Genomic DNA, 20758 nt, shown 5'->3' on the forward strand with positions numbered 1-20758 from the left:
TGACCTGTGTCCTTGTGTCCTGGCTTTATTGTGATATAATTCTACTGCCTCTCTGTCTCTGCAGATGGGTACCTGGAGGATTTTTGCTGTGGGGTAAAACCTTGCCACACCCCGGACCCTCCACCCCCCCTCCCCACCTCCAGCTGCAGTTGGAGACAGTCAGAGATGGGTGCCACAGACCCCCCCTATAGGACAGACTCCCAGCCGGGTTATGGTGACCCAGGGGGGGGAAGAGGAGACGGAGGAGGAGGAGGAGGAGGAGGGGGGGGTGGGGGTGGGGGTAGAGGAGGGGGTGGGCTGCCTCAGCACTTGAACACTGCAGCCAAGAACATCCTGTACCTGAAGAGGACCCAACATCACTATGGCGCTAACAACGCTAGCAGCAACGCTAACAACAGCAGCCCTGCCGCCCCGGGCAACCATCACCACGGCAACTTCACGTCGTCAGTGGCGACGTTGGGAGGGCAGACGCCGTACGTGTCCGGAGGCTCGGCTCAAGCGTCTCACCCGCCCTCCCAGCCCACATTCCCCCCTGACCTCTCCTCTCCCCCTCACCTCACCTCCCCCCCTCCTCCCGACACAGACTCTGTTCTAGAGGCAGCAGTCAACAGCATTCTGGAATGTTAGACAGATGTGCCATCTATCGCTCCACATTTCTCCCCTCTTCCGCCCACTCTGGGTTTCTCTGTTTGTTTACTATCGTTTATTTTCTTCTTCTTCTCTCCATGTCAAAGTCTACCCCCCCCCCCCCATCCCCCCCACCCCCCTCCCCCCCAGAGTGTGAGGAGAGAAGGAGAATGGAGGCCGTGGCCTCTGTGACATCATATCCTTTCGTGGACACATCCTGCGTCGACCCACACCCGACTAGCTATGCTGTTAAGTACAGGGATGAGGAGGATATGAAGATGGTGATGATTCTGTGCCTGAGAAATTCTATGTTGTCTTTTGAAAACGTTTACATGAAGAAGCCTTGTTCTAAATGTCCTTTTAATTTTTGCACCTGGCATTACACATTACGCACGCACACACACACACACACACACACACACACACACACACACACACACACACACACACACACGTTAGTCAGAGGTGGATCTGGGGGTGAGGTTTGGAATGTGTCCGTCTGCTCCTCTAAGGAGTTAGGGTATGAGTACGCTCTGTGCAGATGCACTGGTTCAGGCCTGATCAGATACACAGAGGAAGCAAGCAACATTGCAGGAGCCACATCCTCAGGGGGTAGAAGGATCAGATCACGTGAGCAGAACGGGTGCATCTGGAACGCGTTCAGTCTCATCTGTACGCCTGCTCTGTGACTACATCAGCCCGTGATGAAGATGGTCCTTTTCTGTCATTAGCTCAACTCTCTAGGTTCACGCCAAGTCAGAGACACACACACACACACACACACACACACACTAGTGTCTACCTAATAACTAAAACATTTGAACAAACATTATTTTCTGTCTTTCTTGTCATTTTATCTTATTTGGCATTTTTCTTTTGTACCTTAAAGGTATGTGACCCCTCCACACACACACAACACACACACACACACACACACATGCACACACTCATCAGAGTGTATTTGTGTCGGGGGGGAGCTAAGTCCTCAGATTGAGGGAGAAATGTTACAACATGTTTATCTTTTTGATTTAGATTTTATTTACTTCATTTTTAGAAATGACATTTAAACATCACTGGTTTGTTGTTAGTGATGTGTGTCCCAGCTTCGTAAACATGGTAAGACAATACCACCACGTGATAGAATGACCCTGGCTGGTCATGGATTGTATGTATGTATGTATGTCCACCTTCTTTAAATATACTATGTGCTGGTGTGTGTGTGTGTATGTGTGTTCATCTGCACATGTGTCCTGGTGTATGTATGTGTTAATCTGCATACATGTGCTGGTGTGTATGTGTTCATTCATATGTGTGCTGGTGTGTATGTGTTTACTCATATGTGTGCTGGTGTGTATGTGTTAATCTGCATACATGTGCCGGTGTGTATGTGTTCATTCATATGCGTGCTGGTGTGTATGTGTTCGTTTGGGTTCATCCCCAAACTTTCACTTATTCACCCAGGATGAATGTTCCCTTCGTTCCCTGGCTCTTCCTCTATTCGATCCCCCTCTTCTTTATGCTCTCTCTCTTTCCCTCCCAGCAGTTCAACCAAAATCAAAACGAGAACAGGATGTGTCTGTGAACTATGCTCTGAAACTGACTTGGGGAGCAGACTGAATGGCCTTGCATAGAGGGAGAGAGAACACACATCTATCTATCTGTTTGTCTGTCTGTCTGTCTGTCTATCTGTCTGTCTGTTGTTTGGTTTTGTGTTGAAGTGAATGTGGCCTTCACAGCCCATTGTATCTCAGCCCCAGCCCTGAGACACCCCTGTGTCTGCTGGTTATACACTAAGAGCTACCACTTAACCCTAATTTACACTCCAGAGCCAAACCAATCTGAACCGAGCTGAGCTGTACTGGGCTGGCCTGGATATGGCATCCACCATTGTTTCTGAAACAGTGCTGGAAAGGACCATGTGAAAGGAACATGTCCGAGCCTGCGCAGTACGGTTCGGGTCGGCCTTGTAGTGTGTAAAGCCCCTGAGTTACAACTTTCAGTGAGTTTATCTCAAGCAACACCCACCTTATTCCAGAAATAGTGCATTATGGGGAATAGGTTGTTATTCGAGATTTGGTGTCTTATTGGTTCATAGACTAGACATTGATGAGGGTATAGCATCATGCTTCTCTTGTCGTCTTGAATTGAATGGTTTTAAAGGACCCGGGTTTGCAACAGTGATCTGTCCTCATGTGGGCAACATTAGTCGATTAGCCTTAGAACAGATCTAGTAGATGTGATTTAGTACTGGGGCTAGTATTAGTACAGTAAACAACCTGCACACACACGCGTGACTGAGGGCTTGTGTGTTGACTTGCTGCGCCCTTTCCTCCAAGGAGAGAATTGTGTATCGGTTTTCGCCCCATTTTCACTGTTGAGTTTTCTTTTGGTATGTCTTACTCTCAACTTGATTTGTATAGTTTGTTTTTTTGTATACAAAAATGAAAACGTGAAACACAAAATATTTATAATTTTTTGTAAGGAAAAAAAGAATGTAAAACATGAGAAAAAGGTTATTTTTTATTATGTTGGCTATGAAGTGTTCCAAGAGAAATCGTTACAAAATACTGTCAGTTCTTCATTTCTAGTTTATGTGTGTTCACTACAACAGCAAAGACAAAAGTAAATAATAAATTCATTTTGAATACATTCATAGACTGGTACTGTCTGGTTGATGAACGCTTCACTCCCTGAAAAGCACCTTGCATTCAACCATAGATACATACAACAACCGGGGACTGTCATTAGGTGTAAGAAAAACAATCCAACAGTGACACCTCGTGGACTGTCTGGGAAGAGTTGTTACACCGTCAGATGACGTCTGGGACAAACACAATAGACATCGCAACATCAGATTTCCAATGCTGTATCCCAAAGAGGTGTGCATTTGTGTTCTTCCCCACATGGGACTGGTTTCCATTATATTCCCCATGTCCATTGCTTTTTAACCCACGAAGGGGAGTGCACACTTCAGGAAAAGGTGGAAAAACAGGAGGATACAGAAATACTGTCTCAATGCTAGCTACCACTGCTGTTGTCATGTGTATGGGCTTTCTCCTTTCAGCTGGTCTATAACCCAAACCCATATAATCATAAAAAACTAAATAGAAGTGCGATTGCATAGATATCCTTCCCTTTCATCACTCCATAACTGAAACAAAACACAATGCCACATAAATAATGATTTGTGTATAAGATAAACAATTAATCAAACATATAACTGAAATAAGATCTCTCAAACTTATTTCACATCCTAGGTCAGTTTCAGCTCCTCACATCCAGTTGATACTAAGCATTTGCTGAAGCATTTTGCCATATTTTCCACACCATACGCCTGTCCCCTTTTGTAAAGGCAGGACTGTACTCCTTCACATTACTAGGGGCTCCATCCATCCATTCAGTCTGCTACCCTTGGGGCATTGGGGCTCCGCAGTCCTCAGTGGTACTTCCTCCAGCGGTCACGCTCTATAAAACACAAGCGGGCAGACAATGTGTGTCACTACATTAACACACGCATGCATGCACACACACACACACACACACACACACACACACACACACACACACACACACACACACACACACACACACCCAGGATGAATGTTCCCTTCGTTCCCTGGCTCTTCCTCTATTCGATCCCCCTCTTCTTTATGCTCTCTCTCTTTCCCTCCCAGCAGTTCAACCAAAATCAAAAGGAGAACAGGATGTGTCTGTGAACTATGCTCTGAAACTGACTTGGGGAGCAGACTGAATGGCCTTGCATAGAGGGAGAGAGAACACACATCTATCTATCTATCTGTTTGTCTGTCTGTCTGTTGAAGTGAATGTGGCCTTCACAGCCCATTGTATCTCAGCCCCAGCCCTGAGACACCCCTGTGTCTGCTGGTTATACACTAAGAGCTACCACTTAACCCTAATTTACACTCCAGAGCCAAACCAATCTGAACCGAGCTGAGCTGTACTGGGCTGGCCTGGATATGCCAGCCACCATTGTTTCTGAAACACGCTCTCTAAAACAAAAGCGGGCAGACAATGTATGTCACTACATTAATACGCACACATGCACACACACACACACACACACACACACACACACACACACACACACACACACACACAGACACAGACACACACACACACACACACACAGACACACACTTACTTAGGTGTGGGTAACTCCACATATAGCTGAGAACACAGTATCCTGCTAACAGCATAGCCACTCCTCCTACTCCTCCTCTCTTCACGTCTATGTACCTCTTGTAATACCACTGCCAGCCTACACACACACACACACACACACACACACACACACACACACACACACACACACACACACACACACGAGGGAGAGAGAGAGAGAGAGATGAGCATTAGTGACTATTGTAGTGTGTCTGTAGTACGCATGTGTATTCATACATCAGTATACGGTATGTGTGAGTGCTTGTGGACATGCGGGTGTGTGTGGTGCACTCTGACCTCTATGCAGCATCTCCACTCCCTCTCTGGGTTTGCTGGGAACTCTCTGAGCCAGCCAGTCAGGCAGCTCCTTCAGTCTCACCCCCCCTAGAGTCCTCTCTGCCACTGCACCTAGTGTACACACACACACACACACACACACACACACACACACACACACACACACACACACACACACACACACACACACACACACACAGACACACACACAGACACACACACACACACACATCTGTGTCAACAAATTACATTCTTAATGAATTAATCTGATCATAGAGCCCAACTGTATGAGGCCAGGCAACACACTACTGACCCACAATCTGATGCTCAGCAGTGGAGTGTGTCCTGGTCTTAAGCGGTGTCAAGCTCTGATTGGCTTTCACTGTTCCTGCTCCCACAGCAAGGGTAGGGGGAGAAAGAGAGGGAAGGACCGAAGGAGGGAAATAGGGAGAGACATGGGGCAGGGCCTCTCTCCGCACGTGCTCAGTGGGAGTATAGGGTGATGTCGTGAAGCGTCCCATCAGCTGAGACACCTCCTCCGAACTGACCACAGTCCTCAGGGGTGTCACAGGGGCCACAGAGGAGGGGTGAGGAGGTGGAGAGACAGAGGGTGAGAGAGCAGGGGGAGGGTTGAGCTGAGGTGACCCCCCACCCTGGCTCTGATAAGGTAGTCCTGAGGGGGGCTTGGGGTTTGTAAGGCTGGGGGCAGCTGCGAGGGAGGAGGGCAGGCTGGGCTTTAAGCTTCTATTGTGAACCCACTTCTTGGTAAGTGATAGTTTGTCAGTCTGAGGACTGGTGTAGGGTGACTGTGCTAGGTTAGCCGCGGGCGCTAACAGGCTACCTGTTTGACCGTTATGACTGAAAGCAGGTGTGGATGTTTGACTGAGGTCGACTGTGATTGGTCCTCTGGTCCTTGTCTTGCTGTATAGACTGTCAGTGCTCTGGTCAGTAGCTGAGGTCTGAATATGGTCCCGTACGCTTGTATTGTTACACAGACGTTCAGGTTTGCAGTCAGTCGTGCTGGTGTGGTCCTGGAGGATGGTCTTGGTCTGACCACTACCTGACCACTGCACTTTCTCTTCCCCTCTCACCTCCTTCCTCAACAGGTCTATTCTGCTCCCCTCCATCTCCACCTCCGCCCAGAACTGGATTCTGCCATTGGGTCTGGCACTGATTTCTCCCCCAATCGCATGCAGCCCCTCCTCCCTCAGCACCCCTTGCAGAGGATCCTGGGAGACGGTGTTAGCTTTGGGTGTCTGAGCCGATGATTCAGCCTTCTCTCTCTGTGGGCCCTTCTTCCTAGGGGCAGCTTTGGGTTTGGTGTTGGCTGTGGTGGGGGTGGTATTGGGTTCAGAGCTGGCTGTAATTGGACTGCTTTGGCCCCCTGTAAGGACTGGGGCTCTGGGGCTAAGGGGGTCTGTGCCCAGGCTGAGGGCTGTGGAGAGCAGGCCTAGTGAGGGAGCTCTGGTGCCTTTCAGTCTCCCTGGAACTGGCTTTGACAGGTCCCCCTCACCCAGTGGGCTCTTCTTTTTAGGGCGCGAGAGAGAGGGAGAGGAGGACAAGGCCACAATCTGAGTTTCATCTGGGAGCTGCTGCTGTTTCTTCTTCTTCTTCTTCTTAGTTGTTGGCGTTGTCTGTGATGAAGATGATGGTGTGTTCTCACTCGTCTTAGTTGTTGGAATTGTCGATGATGATGATGACGATAACAACGATGATAATGATGGTGAAGATGTCTTCTTACTCTTATTTGCTGTTGTTGCCGATAACAGTGATGATGAAGATGATAATGTTGTCTCACTCTTCTTGCTGGTGATTGCATTAGGCGTGGCAGGGGGGGTCTTGGAGCTCTGTGTTGCTTTGGTGACGGGTGCCATTTTACAGTGGGGCAGGTGGGTCTTCAGCCTCTTGAAGGCTTTCCCACAGAATGGACAGGCCTCTGTGTGAGACGACATGTCTGCAGGACAACAAAGTGAGAATAGAAGAAAGACATCATTTTAATGACGTGTTCACTTTCTGGTATTCTGGTGTTAAAGCTCCCTATTCTGTCTGTTATCGCTTCACTGCTAAAAGCTTTGACATTAGAGGGAAACCTACACCTTAAAACGTGGATTATGTAATCTGCACTCTTTACAGGCCTCTATGACCTCTCTGACAATCAGATGGGATTCAATGACCCCAGGAGTGATTCTGTGTAGTGCAGAGATGCCTGCCACTTAAACACAACAACTGTAGGTCGGTGTTACATTCTAGACTTCACCATTGCACTAGGATAAATCCTTTCGAGCCACGTGACATTATGTTTTGCAATTGAATTGACTCTGAGTTGTGGTATACAATTCAACTCACCTGAACTCAACAAGTCTGCCGAACAGACAATCAGACGTAGGCATGCTCCAAAACGTATTGTTATGTTGCTTCAAAATGAGCGTCGCACCGTAGTCTAGTACAAGCAGCAGCAAGCCAGACCAAAATGTCTGGACTACTGTAACTTCAAGAACATGCCCTTGATAGCTGAAGTACAGGCTATGGACAGGAGACCCCTTTGCATGTTTTTAATTCATTGTCATGTTGAACCAAACGTAAACCTGTGTGATATATTTTACGCTTGCATGGATTTATACATGAGCTACTTAGTATTGTATGATGTCATGTCATGTAACAGCAAGCACTATGTTTTTTTATTGTGAAGTGAATTGTTATGAAAGAACGCTTTGGGTAGCACGTGTAAACGCATATATGTATAATGCACACAAACTAGATAATTATTTCACACAGAAAATACTCTGTTACCGCACAGACGACACGATACAGATGGCTTACCTAACTTTTGGCATTGCCTTCCACGGAAGGACAAGTAAACAGGTACAGTTATTTCAGAGCTTACATTGTAAGACTTACATTGTACAGTGTGGCCAGAAGGTGTGGCTAATGACGTCAGGTGCAGGAGGCTCGTCTGTTAAGGCGCATCAATGCTGCGTCAACTCCCGCGTCTCTGTCAACCCTAAACTCTGTCTAAACAGTCTTCTAACCGTTTAATCAACAGTTTAATGAACCAGGCAAATACATAGCGATCCAAAACTATTTTGCTATTATTTAGACGATTATGACTGATTTATGTTCAATGAGTCAAGGTATACATTTGTCCAATATAAGATGATAAAGTAAGGTATTTAATTCTGGTGTTTTCTAATTTTTACTGTATAACTAGGGCCTACACTGGCGTGTTCAGGGTGGCATAGTCTATATGTAGGTAGGACAAGGGATTAAACATGGGCTGCTTTTTCTACTCTGGAACCAGACAGAATTTTGCTGCATTTCACTGTGAAGTGGAACGAAGTACTGTCTGAAACCGTTTCAAATCTTTTTATTTTTGCCTTCGAGATGTTGGTCTTGCCACTTACATTCCTGAACGTTTAAATAATAATGACGGGATCCTGCTTTTAACATTTCCATTATTTTAACACAAATCTGTCTTATTCCCACTGTGTGCTGTCTCATATCCTAAAGTTCCAATGACACAGCATGGAACTCAATTACCCACAAATTATCCCCCGAATATATAAATCTCAAGTGTTACTGCACAGGACCCTAAACTTTAGTACTTACAACCTTTCTCTGGTCATGGTGCTGTTTGAGTATGTTGGTGTCCCCTGGTGGCCCTAAAGGCAGACTGCAGCTTTATACCAGTGACTGAACAAGTCGACTTCTTTAGAAAAATGTATTTTATTGGAACGGTTAGAGTGTCTCATCAGCAAGAGGAATGAATAGATTGTTAGAAGAGACATTACAGAAAATTACAAGGGTAGACAGAGAAGACATGATGTCATTTCATTAGAAAGGCCAAGTGTGAAACCGTGTATAGCACATTTCTGCAGTTCCGTTTCATTCCGACTACAATATGGAGATTATAAAACAAGGAGATATTTAACATGGCAACAGATTTCAGCATGTACAAGGCCAGCAGAGGAAGCACAGTGAAGACACCACAGCTCCACATCTGGAGGAAACCTAAGACCGTTGATTACAAGTCTTAGAGAGGGCACAGCGTGATTTCACAGTGGAGTCGCTTGGTCTGGAGTCAGGCTGGTGCTTGTTATTTACACTCTGAGTACAAATGGCCCTCATATGCACAGATCTACACAGATTACTCCAAAACCTGGGATAGTGAGTGAGACTACCTGTGTGTGTGTAAGAGGGAGAGGGTAAGCTCTTTCACAAATGCATAGGGGAGCATTTCCCCAGTTTGTGAGGTGATGTGATTGACAGATGAGGGGAAATGGGGTAGACAGAGGAGAAGAAACCTCCTTTAAGAGCCAAGAGAATGTTACAGTGTCAGCAAACACACAGACAGACAGACAGACACAGACAGCAGGTTATAAACTACTGTCAACAACATTGGATACAATATACTCACATAATCGAAAATCTACAGCAACAAAACAACAAGAGCAAATCTCTGTACATCTATTAACAAACACATTCATTATACAGGCTCACAGGAAATGTCTGTCCCTTTATAAGGCAACCAATGGCAGGGGAGGTGAGAAGCATGGGGCTGGTACCTTTAACTCACGGTAACCTGGACTAAGTTTGGTCACAAAAAACATCCCCTAGCCTCTACCACAATGGTTAGCTGATCTAAAAGGACTTGATAGCTGGAAGCTATATAACAGGTTATATGGAGCTTCCACCAGTCTGGATCCTTCAGAAACACACAGGTGGGTAGAGACTATGGGATGTTTTTGGATCAGGTATTGGTAATCTGGGCAGGGGAGCATGATTCAGTTTTATTCTGAACACTGATAAATGAGAGACTGACACCAGGGTCTAAAACGGGCCTACGAGGTCCACAGCACTGCTGGTTCCCACCCTTCCTGGTACTATTAATCCATCAGTTCACCGTCAGGGGAACAAGAAAACCTGCAGTAAGGTGAACCTCCTGGGGCCCATATTTGAATAGCCCGATGAAGTAACCCTGCCTATACAGCAGTGGAGGCTGGTGGAGGCAGACATCGGAGGACGGGCCTATTGTAATGCATGGCATGGAATGAGGAATGGTATCAAACATTCCTCATTCCGATCCATGCATTACAATGAGCCCGTCCTCCGATTGCTGTACAGGCATCAGAGCCTGGAGGATACAGTATATACTAGACAACCAGCCAACTGTCCATCCAGCAACACTGACTCCTAGGCAGGGCATAGACGAGGTGGCACCTTGATTAGAAGATTCTAGAACAATTAGGACATAATTAACAGTGGTCTCAACCCTGAGAAAACAACATACTGCCTTTTCTCTAACTGGCACACCTACCATGTGTGTGTGTGTGTGTGTGTGTGTGTGTGTGTGTGTGTGTGTGTGTGAGATGCTCTCATCAGGGAATGGAAAGGCAGGCAACTGTGAACCTTAGCATACACAGAGACACATCCACACACCATAAATCACAAACATACTCACAAAGATAGTTGATGGGCTCTAAATCTCTACAATGCAATGCTAGGCAGACAGGCAGAGGCTCAGTGGCTCAAAACATGCATGCATGCATGCACACACACACACACACACACACACCGTTACACACACACACACACACTGTTACACGCACACACCGTTACACGCACACACACACACTTAAGGCCAGACTTATTTAACAGTGATTAAGTCTATCAAGAGAGAAAGGCATTGTGGTATCTAACCTGTCCCACAGTCACGCAGCTCTTTGAGGCTGCGCTCAGATCAGTGGAGAGCAGAGGAAGGCAGGCAGCAGTAGGGGGGGGGGGGGGGGGTCACACTGATCTGATGTCAGTGTATAACCAGCGTTCATTCTCTGCTGTTATCTTGACCAAGATCCTGTCCCTCCTCACAAACCACCCAGACTGAACTCATATCAGTCTATAAAGGCCATCCATTAATCATAGTGGGGGGGGGGGTAAAATAATTAAAAACATCTAAACAAGGGGAGTGTCACGGTCATTCATAAGCCCCAGAATCCCCAATCATGGTTTTAAGGCTGGTTTCACTAAGGTCCTCTTCACGGCAGGTCTCTTTCGGAGGGGAGGGGGGGGGAGCCCTCTCTAGGGGCGTTGGAGGTTCAGGGATCACTGGAGCATGAGCTGTTTGAGGTTGTCATGGAGGATAGTATCCTTGACGTCCCGGAACACCAGGCGGATGTTCTCCGTGTTGATGGCGGTGGTGAAGTGGTGGTACAGAGGCTTCTGCGTGGTGTCGCGCCGCTTGTTCCGGAAACACTCCACCAGGAACTTCTGCACGTCCGGCAGGCTGTGATCCGGCCCCGTGAACTCGGGAAAGTAGTCCTTCAGGGGCACGCAGTGTACCTTCTCCTCTAACAGGTCCGTCTTGTTGAGGAACAGGATGATGGACACGTTGCTGAACACGCGGTTGTTGACGATCGTCTCGAAGATGTTGAGGGACTCTCGCAGACGGTTGGTCTGTCTGTCCTCCATCAGCACCTGACGGGGGAAGACCGTGATGAATATGTTTCATTTCTGAGCCCTTCAGTATACAGATATTTCATATCGTAACAGTGTAACAAACAGCTACACAGACACCATGCTTAGATGATCACATTATCCCACAACACATTTCTTTTAAAATCACTGTCGCCATGTTAGCCAGTCGTGTGTGTGTTTCAAGTTTCAAGTATATTGTTACGTCTCCAAGTAAAATTCTTAGGCTTGGTTCCATGACAATGCAAGATACAAAAAAATACAAATAAGCAGTAGGCAATGAAATAAGGTCAAGACAATAAGTGACATAAGTGCAAGACAAGTGAGACAGTTGGACAGTGACGGTTGTTGGAGACACATAAGACGTAAGTGTACCTGGTCATATTCTGAAGAGGAGACGAGGAAGAGGATGGAGGTGACCGAGTCGAAGCATTCGAACCATCGCCGCCTCTCTGACCGCTGGCCTCCGACGTCCACCATCTTGAAGGGCACACTCTTGATCTGAAAAGCATACTCATGGATGCCCTTGGTGGGCTTACGGGCTAGGAGTATGTCCTGCTTACTGGGGATGTAGTTCTGGAGGGGAGAGAGAGAGGGGGATGGAGGGAGGACAGTGAGTGAGGGGGGGGGGGGGGGACAGATGGCCAGGAAGGGAATAATGATCATATTACATACCAACACTGAGGACTTACCGAATCACCAAGTTTATCGACATTGTCCAGGAAATACTTCACTGACTCGCCCTGTGAAAGAGAGATTGGGGAATCAGTCAGTGTTTCATATTTGTCACATGGCTTAGCTTAGTTTACCCAGTCACTCAGAGTATATCCAGAGTACTTAATCGGTGTATATAAGCAATATACAAACAATTCCAGCTACAGTGTAGTCTATTTGAGGGCAAGATGGAGCAAGTACCATATTATAAATATCTATCCAATCCTTTCAGATCTACATGAGGAGCATGGGCTCTGATTGGTCTAATCCCTAAATCTGACCTCTGACCCTGTTGGTGCCGGACTGTAGCGACACAACTTCTGAATGAATAAACCTTATTGATCCCCAGCAGGGGATTTTATGGCCAATCCTCCTAATCACTCAGATTAAACACAAACCTCCGTCTGCACTTGGTTCAGTGAGAGGAACGTGAATGTGTGCGTGTAGGAGTGTGCCTGTGTGACCCAGTGAATGTTTGAGAAATGTATGTTTGCGGTTTGATGTATAACGGTGTGTATGTGTACATGTTTAATGCCTGTCAGTTTAGTAAGTGTGGTGTGTGTGTGTACACAGCTTCAGAAGTATGCGTCTGAGTAAGTAGTGCATGCCCAGACGAGACTCGACTGGGTCACATTCCAGCCTGTCCGTGTGTGTGTGTGCGTGTGTGTGTTGTAGCCGGTATTCCCCCTTACCGTTCATAAGGTGGCAAAAAACAACAGATTTTTTACACCAGAACTGTATCTGTTTGACTGTGTTACTGTATAGTTCCTGTAATGACATTATAGTGCAGTAGTACTTCACCTGCTTTGATCTCTTCAGAACTCACCTGTCCTGAAAAACCTGTATGTGTGTGTGTGTGTGTGTGTGTGTGTGTGTACAGTACCAGTCAAACGTTTGGACACACCTTGCCAAGAGTGTGCAAAGCTGTCATCAAAGCAAAAGGTGGCTACTTTGAAGAATCTAAAATATAAACCACATTCTGGTTTGTATAACACTTTTTTTGTTTACGACATAATTCCATATGTGTTCCTTCATAGTTTTGATGTCTTCAACATTAATCTACAATGTAGAAAATAATAAAAATAAAGAAAAACCATTGAATGAGAATGAGGTGTGTCCAAACTTTTGACTGGTACTGTATGTATAAGGAGGTGTATGTAACACATATTTACACAGAGCTTCAGGTGTCTCTCCTTCCCCATTCATAGTGTACTGACATGAAAGGACTAAGTAGATGCAGGTCTAAACAATATGGTCATGTAATGGCTCTACCAAGCTCTAACACAGGGTTAACCTATCCTGTCCTATACACATCTGTGAAGTCTGAAGGGATAGGGGCTAATGTCACTGTTGTGTTTTGCATGCAGTTCAGCCTGAGTGACTGGTTCCCTATAGTTATGGGCGGGCGGGCGGGCACACACACACACACACACACACACACACACACACACACACACACACACACACACACACACACACACACAGTCAGAGGGAATGTGTAATACTATTCAAATGTAGACCTTTGAGCTACTTCCAGAGGAAAGAGAACAGACGTGATTACACGAGTGTAGTTCTGTGCTCTGACATCTGTACACTTCCTGATATGAAAGTGTGTGTGTGTGTGTGTGTGTGTGTGTGTGTGTGTAATCCTAGGCTCCTCTTCAGCAGGTTCTGTGTGTGTGTGTGTGTGTATGTGTGTGTGTTGCCCAAGGTTCTCTGTTAGCAGAAAGCTGTTTAACTACAGATCAACATTCCAGATAAGTTCACACTCCATCCACATTACCCCTGCACAGAAATCTGTGTGTGTGTGTGTGTGTGTGTTAGAGCGGGATAGGTACATGTAGATGAATGTGAGTGTTTGACACAGTATGTGAAAGTGCAAATCACTGAGCAAGCCAGTAAGCAAGCAGAGGTATAAACAGGAAACAGGTTAGCCTAACTCACGTGTCTGAGCACCCGACACACAGACCGGGGGGAGGAGACTAGGAAGGAGACAGTGGCAGAAGCGAGTTGGAACTAGTCACTAAACTAGTGTCACTTTCACTTCAGTAACGCACACTATTAAAGTTGTGGCATGGCTTAATGGGCTGGTCAGAGAGAAGAGAACCTCCAACTTACTGAACTTAGGCCTAGTCCTAACTTTAGCTCCTAGTGGAGAAAAATGTCCCAACAATGATAAAGTGGCGGTTTCATAGGCGCCATGTTGGTGCAGCTCCGAGACACTGTGCATACTGACCCTCACTCTCTCACCATGGAACTTCCTGAGCCTACCTTAGGCAGGCAAAGTATGTGTGTGTGTGTGTGTGTGTGTGTGTGTGTGTGTGTGTGTGTACTGACCAGTTGGAACTCCCTGCGTCGGTCGTAAGCGTTTTGTATCCCCGTGTCGGCCCACAGGGCTCGGATAGAAGGTAGGTACTGCAGGAACACCTGCGTCTCCACCTGCCCCTGTGACATCATCGCCGACCGTGTGTCGAATGCCATAACATGGTCCCCGTGCTCTTGGTTGTCAGGGCAACCCCAGGGGATGTGCAGCTTCTCCCGCGCATCCACCAACACACGAACACCTGGACAAGACAGGGAGGGGTTACAATCTCTCTCTCTCACACACACACACACACACACACACACACACACACACACACACACACACACACACACACACACACACACACACACACACACACACACACACACACACACACACACACACACACACACACACACACACACACACACACACACACACCCTTGTAGCCACTAGGCAATCCATCTCTCTGAATCCTATGTGAGAGTTGAGGCATGGGAATAAGGTCAGCGCCCCAAACCTGCAGCTTCAGCATGTTTCTCGGTTGAGACATAGGCCTACCAAGAAAACATTTGAGGACCTGCATAGATTTACCAAACCTGCAGCATCAACATATATCTTAAATTGAGACATAGGCCTATCAAGACCTGCAATGTGTGAATTGTCAACAGTCGTTTGGGCTGTGACAGCCAGGGTTATACTATACTACCCTGTACATTCATCTCCGGCCAGACACTTCTATTTGCGTTATCCTTTGAGTGCGTGCATCTGATCTCGTCCATTGAAATCTGTTGAAAGGACTTATAGCTATCGAATGTTTTGGATCAAGATCAAGAGTGAGTTAAGGTCTAAAAAGACGTGATATTGTCATAAACAACACGGGCGTGTCTTCAGCGAGCGGGGAATGTCAGTCTGTTGTGTGCTTCACTGCTAACCTGTTGCATGCTAACTTTTCGGCTACATTTCCGCGCACTTATGGAAACTTTGTCAGTACATATCATCACTCAAATCAGGCCCGAATATAATAAGAGTATTTGTCTTGAACGCCACTTGGCCACGTAGACTTAACCCCTTCGATATTACCTTTGATAACATTGCTGTAAATAGTTGCTCGGAAGTCTTCTCTGGCTTGCTGGTCGAAGTCCTGTCCGTGGATGATCCGCATTTGTTTGAGGAAAGTGGACTTGCCGCTCTCGCCAGCGCCCAACAACAGGATCTTCACTAGCCGCTTGACATAAGTTTTATCCCGCGATAGACATTTGTCGATCTCCTTCGATTTTCTCATCTGTTCCACCTCGGTGCTGTTGAGGAGACAGGCGGGAAGGCAGACATTTAACACGGACCTGGACGGCAGGAAATCCGCCATGTTCGAACAAACTTCATCGATACAGACGGGAGAATGTGCGCGTTCGTGTGAAGCGCGGAAACGCCGCAGACAGTCGCTAGGCACAAGGACCAAGCCCCTCGCTCCTACGTTCAGGAAGTGGTTCGGGTCTGACTTCTATTACGATCTGACCCAGAACCATGAACATTCATTGACCAGAGATCCATTTTTTGAACTCAAGATGAACTGTAATGTGTGTACAGACTGAAACTTTGCGTCTGCTAAGCTAAGTCAAGAAAAATCCAAAACATGTACGACATGAACAAACAAAATCTCAAAAAGTTCACCTCCATAAGAAACACATACTACACAACATCAACACACAGTAATGCAATTAATTTGACCCAGCCCCTATCTAAAGGTGTTTTGAGCATTCCTAAGTGAGCCTATATTTCGACGAAATAAGAAAAACAAAATACATAATAACATTTAGAATTGGAATAATTGAAACACAAAACAACTCTGCCATCATCATGCTCACACAAGATAAAATGTCGCCACCAAGTGGTCAGGTTACGGAATTGCGTGACAGGTTTATTTGCAGTGAATAGAGCCAGGCTCTGATTGGTGGATATGTGCTCCCTCTCTGTCCTTATCGATGGACGCTGCTTATTGTATCAATAAGGAGCAGCTTGCTCCGACGTCTTCTCACTCGTCGGCGGAATATTACATTGTTCCTGTTCATCATTCCTGATAACATTACCAAATCAAATAGGGCTTCTGGCAAGGAACATGACCATCAGAAACATGCGGGATTATGGACAGAGATTCAGACCGCGGATGGCATGTCTCAAAAAGGTAGGTTATCCATATAGGCTATGAGTGTTACTGATATGCTACCCCTAATTATTATTCAGGCGTAGACATGAACAGCGTCTTGCGATACTTAGTTCATCCTTCTCACTGGGAATACGCTTTAGATTCACACACAGGCAGTGTTGTTTTGTCTCTGTCACCCCATTCAATAATGCACAATGGATAAAGATGTTTTCTTAAAATGTAATTTCCGTTTTCCAAACAGTCCCTGGAAAGTCTGTCTTGCTACATTGTTACACCTTGACAGACAACACATGTGGATGTTTAGTTCACATGTGTTAAGTGGTTCATAGGTTGAAGAGTAGGCAGGCAGTAGATACAATTGAACCACCTAATCTCAATGTGTAATATGATTTAAGTATGGCAACTCTTACAGTTTTTTTTACAGTCTGGCTTGCATTTGAGAGCCTGGGTTGGCCTTTCAGTATAACACAGTGATTATTGATCATGATAAGTGTTTATAGGCGGATAATCAGTGTTATTGATGAAAATGGTTAAATGTGGTAAACAATGTTGGAGTGACCATCCCATTGTACACTATTGGTATGGCGATGTGAATGCCAAGTAGGTTTTGACACTACAGTGGCTAGAAATGAGGCTCCAGGTGCTATCATTACCCTGTATGGTGCTATTGCTGTTACTCAGGGAAAAGGTCATTCAGTGCAATAAGCATTAGCCTGGATCAGTCTCAGCACCTCCAGTATCACCACTAACCCAGCCACCAGGTAATCCAGCTGCTGGGCTACAGACAGAGAAAGCAACCCCCCCCCCCCCCCCCCCCCCCCACCACAATCTGGAAGATTTCCGGTTCAAAACAATGGCATCGGGGTCATGCCACAGAAATATAACTTACAGAACCATCCTGACTCGCCGCCATCAGGCCGTGAAAGCCCACTTTGGTCTCGCCGAGCCCGGCGCATGGAGGGACTCTCCAGACGGACTTCAAAGCGGCAGGCACTCACACCCGGCACAAAGCCACTTCAAACAGCCCAGAGAGTCAGGGATCACTCAGAGCTGAGGCACACAGTCGCCTGCTGCTAGGACAAAACTGAGGCGTAGCAGAGTGGACACAACCCAAACTACACACAGACGTAATGTCGCCTGTTAGAACAGAGAGGGGCGAGTCAGCATTCCTTAACTTAGCCCTGAGGGAGACGTGGTTTTGAGGATGGTCAAGTGAGGGCAGTGAGGGAGTCACCACAGTAGAGCACCCACACATCAGCCCTGGGAGAGGGACCTGTTGGAATGGTGAGAAGTCCGCATAGTCCTCCCTGTTATCCTGCCAACTGAAGGCATAGAAATATAATCAAAATTCTGTTTCGATGTCTATAGTGTAGCTGGTGTACTATCTGTTGTGTCTCAAATCTGTTTTGTTGATGACCGGTTGTCTCGGTGACTTGTCGTCATAGTGACTTCTGTCCTGCTTTCTGGTAGTTGGAGGCGGTGATGTTGCAGATGCAGGATCCAAAGACAGGAGTAAAGTCACAGCCTCAGAGACTGGTCATCACTACTATACCCCACGCCATCACTGGTGAGGACACACACACACACATGCTTGCACTCACACACACACACACACACACACACACACACACACATGCTTGCACTCACACACACACACACACACACACACACGCACACACACACACATGCTTGCACTCACACACACACACGCGCGCGCAAACATGCACACGTAAACATGCACACGTAAACACACACATGCGCGCGCGAGTGTGCGCAAACATACACACACACACACACACACACACTCTCAATCCGAGTGGCATGATTGTGTCTGGAAGACTAGGTTACACAGACAGACTGGAGGACCCCAGAGCTGTGGTTTTCACCTCGAGCGGAAGATTCCATCTCCATGACAACCTCTATGGTCTCTGTGTCAGCGATGGAGAGAGAGAGAGAGAAGGAGGAGGAGGAGTAGGAGGGAGGGAGGGAGGGAAGGAAGATGACACAGGGGGGCAAGAAGAGAGAAGGAGAGAGAGAGGGTAGGAAAGAAAGAGAGGAAAGACAAATGAGAAAGGGAGATGAACGGAGAGAGAGAACCCAGACTCTCGGGTCTCATTGACTCCTCTATAAACCAGATCTGTTTATGATAAAAAAAAACTAAAAAAAACAAACAAACTGCAGACCTGAAATGATTCAAGCCGAACACAGGCACAACAGTATGTTGTTTGGGTAAGAAAGGGGCTGTTTGTTATGTAACTCACTGTAACATCCCTACAGTGTTGTTTCTCTCAGACTGCCGTCTAATCACTTTCTCCAGCAAGACGCGTGGGCAGCAGAATGGGCCTGTGCAGATTCATGCTGATAGAGCTAATCTCTGATCACTCTATAAATACTACCTCATCTAGAGGAGTAATCCTCTTCTCTCCTCTCCTCTCCTCTCCTCTCCTCTCCTCTCCTCTCCTCTCCTCTCCTCTCCTCTCATCGTCCCCCCGTTCCTCTTCTTTCCTCTCCTCTCCTCTCCTCTCCTCTCATCATCCCCCCCTGTTCCTCTTCTCTTCTCTTCTCTTCTCTTCTCTTTTCTTTTCTTTTCTTCTCTTCTCTCCTTTCCTTTCCTTTCCTCTCCTCTTCTCTCTCCCATCCTCCTCTCCTCTCCATGAATAGAAGAGAGTCTTTATTGACCCTCCCAGCAGTGCCCCCTCTCTGAGAGGGGTCTGGCATTTACAGACTCCACAGGTGATGTCCTGTGGGAAGAGTCTCTCTCTCTCTCTCTCTCTCCCTCCCCTCTCAGTGATGTTGTGTAACCCCTTATGATTTCACACATAAGACATATCTGTCATGTGATGAGTGTTTCTGATAATGAGATGCATTACAGGATCACAGTCTGAGGTCATCCCTTCTCTGATGTACACTCACCAAACACTTTATTAGGAGCACCTGTACACCTTCTCATAGTGAAGGTGGTGTAATGGTCTGGGGAATGTTTTCTTGGCACACTTTGGGCCCGTTAATACCAATCAATCAATCAATCCAATAGAACACCTTTGGGATGTGGTAGAACGGGAGATCCACAGCTTGAAAGTGCACCTGAAAAATCTGCAGGAATTGCGTGGGGGTAAATCATGTTCAGAATCTCAAAGGAATGTTTCCAGCATCTTGTGGAATCAATGCCATGAAGAATTGAGGCTGTTTTGAGAGCAAAGGGAGGCCCTACCCAGTATTAGTATAGTGTTCCTAATAAAGTGTTCGGTGAGTGTATACAAGCCCCACACTGTCCTGTCCTGTCCTGTTCACTTCACTCTGCTCCTGTGTGAATATCCTCGACAGGTGAAGACATTATGGCATGGATAGCCAACAAGTTCGAGATAGACACCCATGGTAAGACTGAGTACAATAAACCCTTCTCACACGCACACACACATACACACACACACACACACACACACACACACACACACACACACTGCCCAGGGGTGTTTAACACATCCCTCTATCTCTTATCCCCTCTCCCTGCCCCCCCCCCCCCCCATCCCACTGTAATTTTCTCTCCTTTCTGCAGAGGCGTTGGCTTTTGGGACTCTGTTGGTGGCATTTGGATTCATCTACCCCCTACAAAACCACAAACGCCTTGTCATCAAACCAGACGGATCCCTCTATCGCTTCCAGGTAGACATACACACACACACACACACACACACACACACACACACACACACACACACACACACACACACACACACACACACACACACAGCAGAGGGTTGTAGGCCAATTGTATTAGTTAATTGTGCTTTGTTGTCCTTTCTCAGACACCATACTTCTGGCCTGCACAGCAGTGGCCTGTTGAGGACACAGATTATGGTGGGCGTGGCTTATTACTTGATTTAATCTAGATTTAATCTAGATTTTAATCTAATTTAGATGTGTTATCACACAATGAACAAAAATGAAAATAAATTAAGTTTACTGTTATTTTCAAGCAATCTTGTTTATTATTTTTTGGT

The 20758-nt window shown here is 46.5% G+C and overlaps 4 protein-coding genes across 5 annotated transcripts in view; 2 read left to right on the forward strand and 2 right to left on the reverse strand.

Annotated features, from left to right (window-relative positions):
- The window catches only part of bicral (BICRA like chromatin remodeling complex associated protein), a 253681-nt gene that overhangs the window by 8899 nt on the left and 224024 nt on the right, over nt 1-20758 (forward strand). Inside the window, 1 exon segment of the mRNA XM_083688175.1 lies at nt 65-292. Coding sequence (XP_083544301.1) covers nt 65-292 — 228 coding nt within the window.
- On the reverse strand, nt 293-7991 carry LOC310817053 (uncharacterized protein). 2 transcript variants are annotated; one of them, XM_083687465.1, is made up of 5 exons: nt 7927-7991; nt 5420-7060; nt 5107-5217; nt 4790-4906; nt 293-4092 (listed from the first exon to the last, which is right to left on the reverse strand). In XM_083687465.1, the coding sequence occupies exons 2-5, from the start codon at nt 7056-7058 to the stop codon at nt 4064-4066; spliced, it is 1896 nt and encodes a 631-aa protein (XP_083543591.1). In that variant the 5' UTR covers nt 7059-7060; nt 7927-7991; the 3' UTR covers nt 293-4063. The 2 variants fall into 2 exon arrangements, with proteins under 2 accessions (XP_083543591.1, XP_083543592.1); XM_083687466.1 differs by lacking the exon at nt 7927-7991 and adding an exon at nt 7453-7651.
- Nucleotides 8838-16002, reverse strand: LOC310817061 (guanine nucleotide-binding protein subunit alpha-13-like). Its single transcript, XM_083687474.1, has 5 exons — nt 15677-16002; nt 14626-14852; nt 12267-12317; nt 11950-12150; nt 8838-11577 (listed from the first exon to the last, which is right to left on the reverse strand). The coding sequence occupies exons 1-5, from the start codon at nt 15957-15959 to the stop codon at nt 11206-11208; spliced, it is 1134 nt and encodes a 377-aa protein (XP_083543600.1). The 5' UTR covers nt 15960-16002; the 3' UTR covers nt 8838-11205.
- rgs9b (regulator of G protein signaling 9b) overlaps nt 16710-20758 on the forward strand; it is a gene marked incomplete at both ends in the record, with an annotated part of 12727 nt that continues 8678 nt past the window's right edge. Inside the window, 5 exons of the mRNA XM_083687468.1 lie at nt 16710-16775; nt 18228-18324; nt 20082-20132; nt 20314-20420; nt 20564-20615. Coding sequence (XP_083543594.1) covers nt 16710-16775; nt 18228-18324; nt 20082-20132; nt 20314-20420; nt 20564-20615 — 373 coding nt within the window. The remainder of the gene's footprint in view (nt 16776-18227; nt 18325-20081; nt 20133-20313; nt 20421-20563; nt 20616-20758) is intronic.

This window comes from Argentina silus, assembly GCF_951799395.1.
Source record: "Argentina silus genome assembly, chromosome: 16".
NCBI lineage: Eukaryota > Metazoa > Chordata > Actinopteri > Argentiniformes > Argentinidae > Argentina > Argentina silus.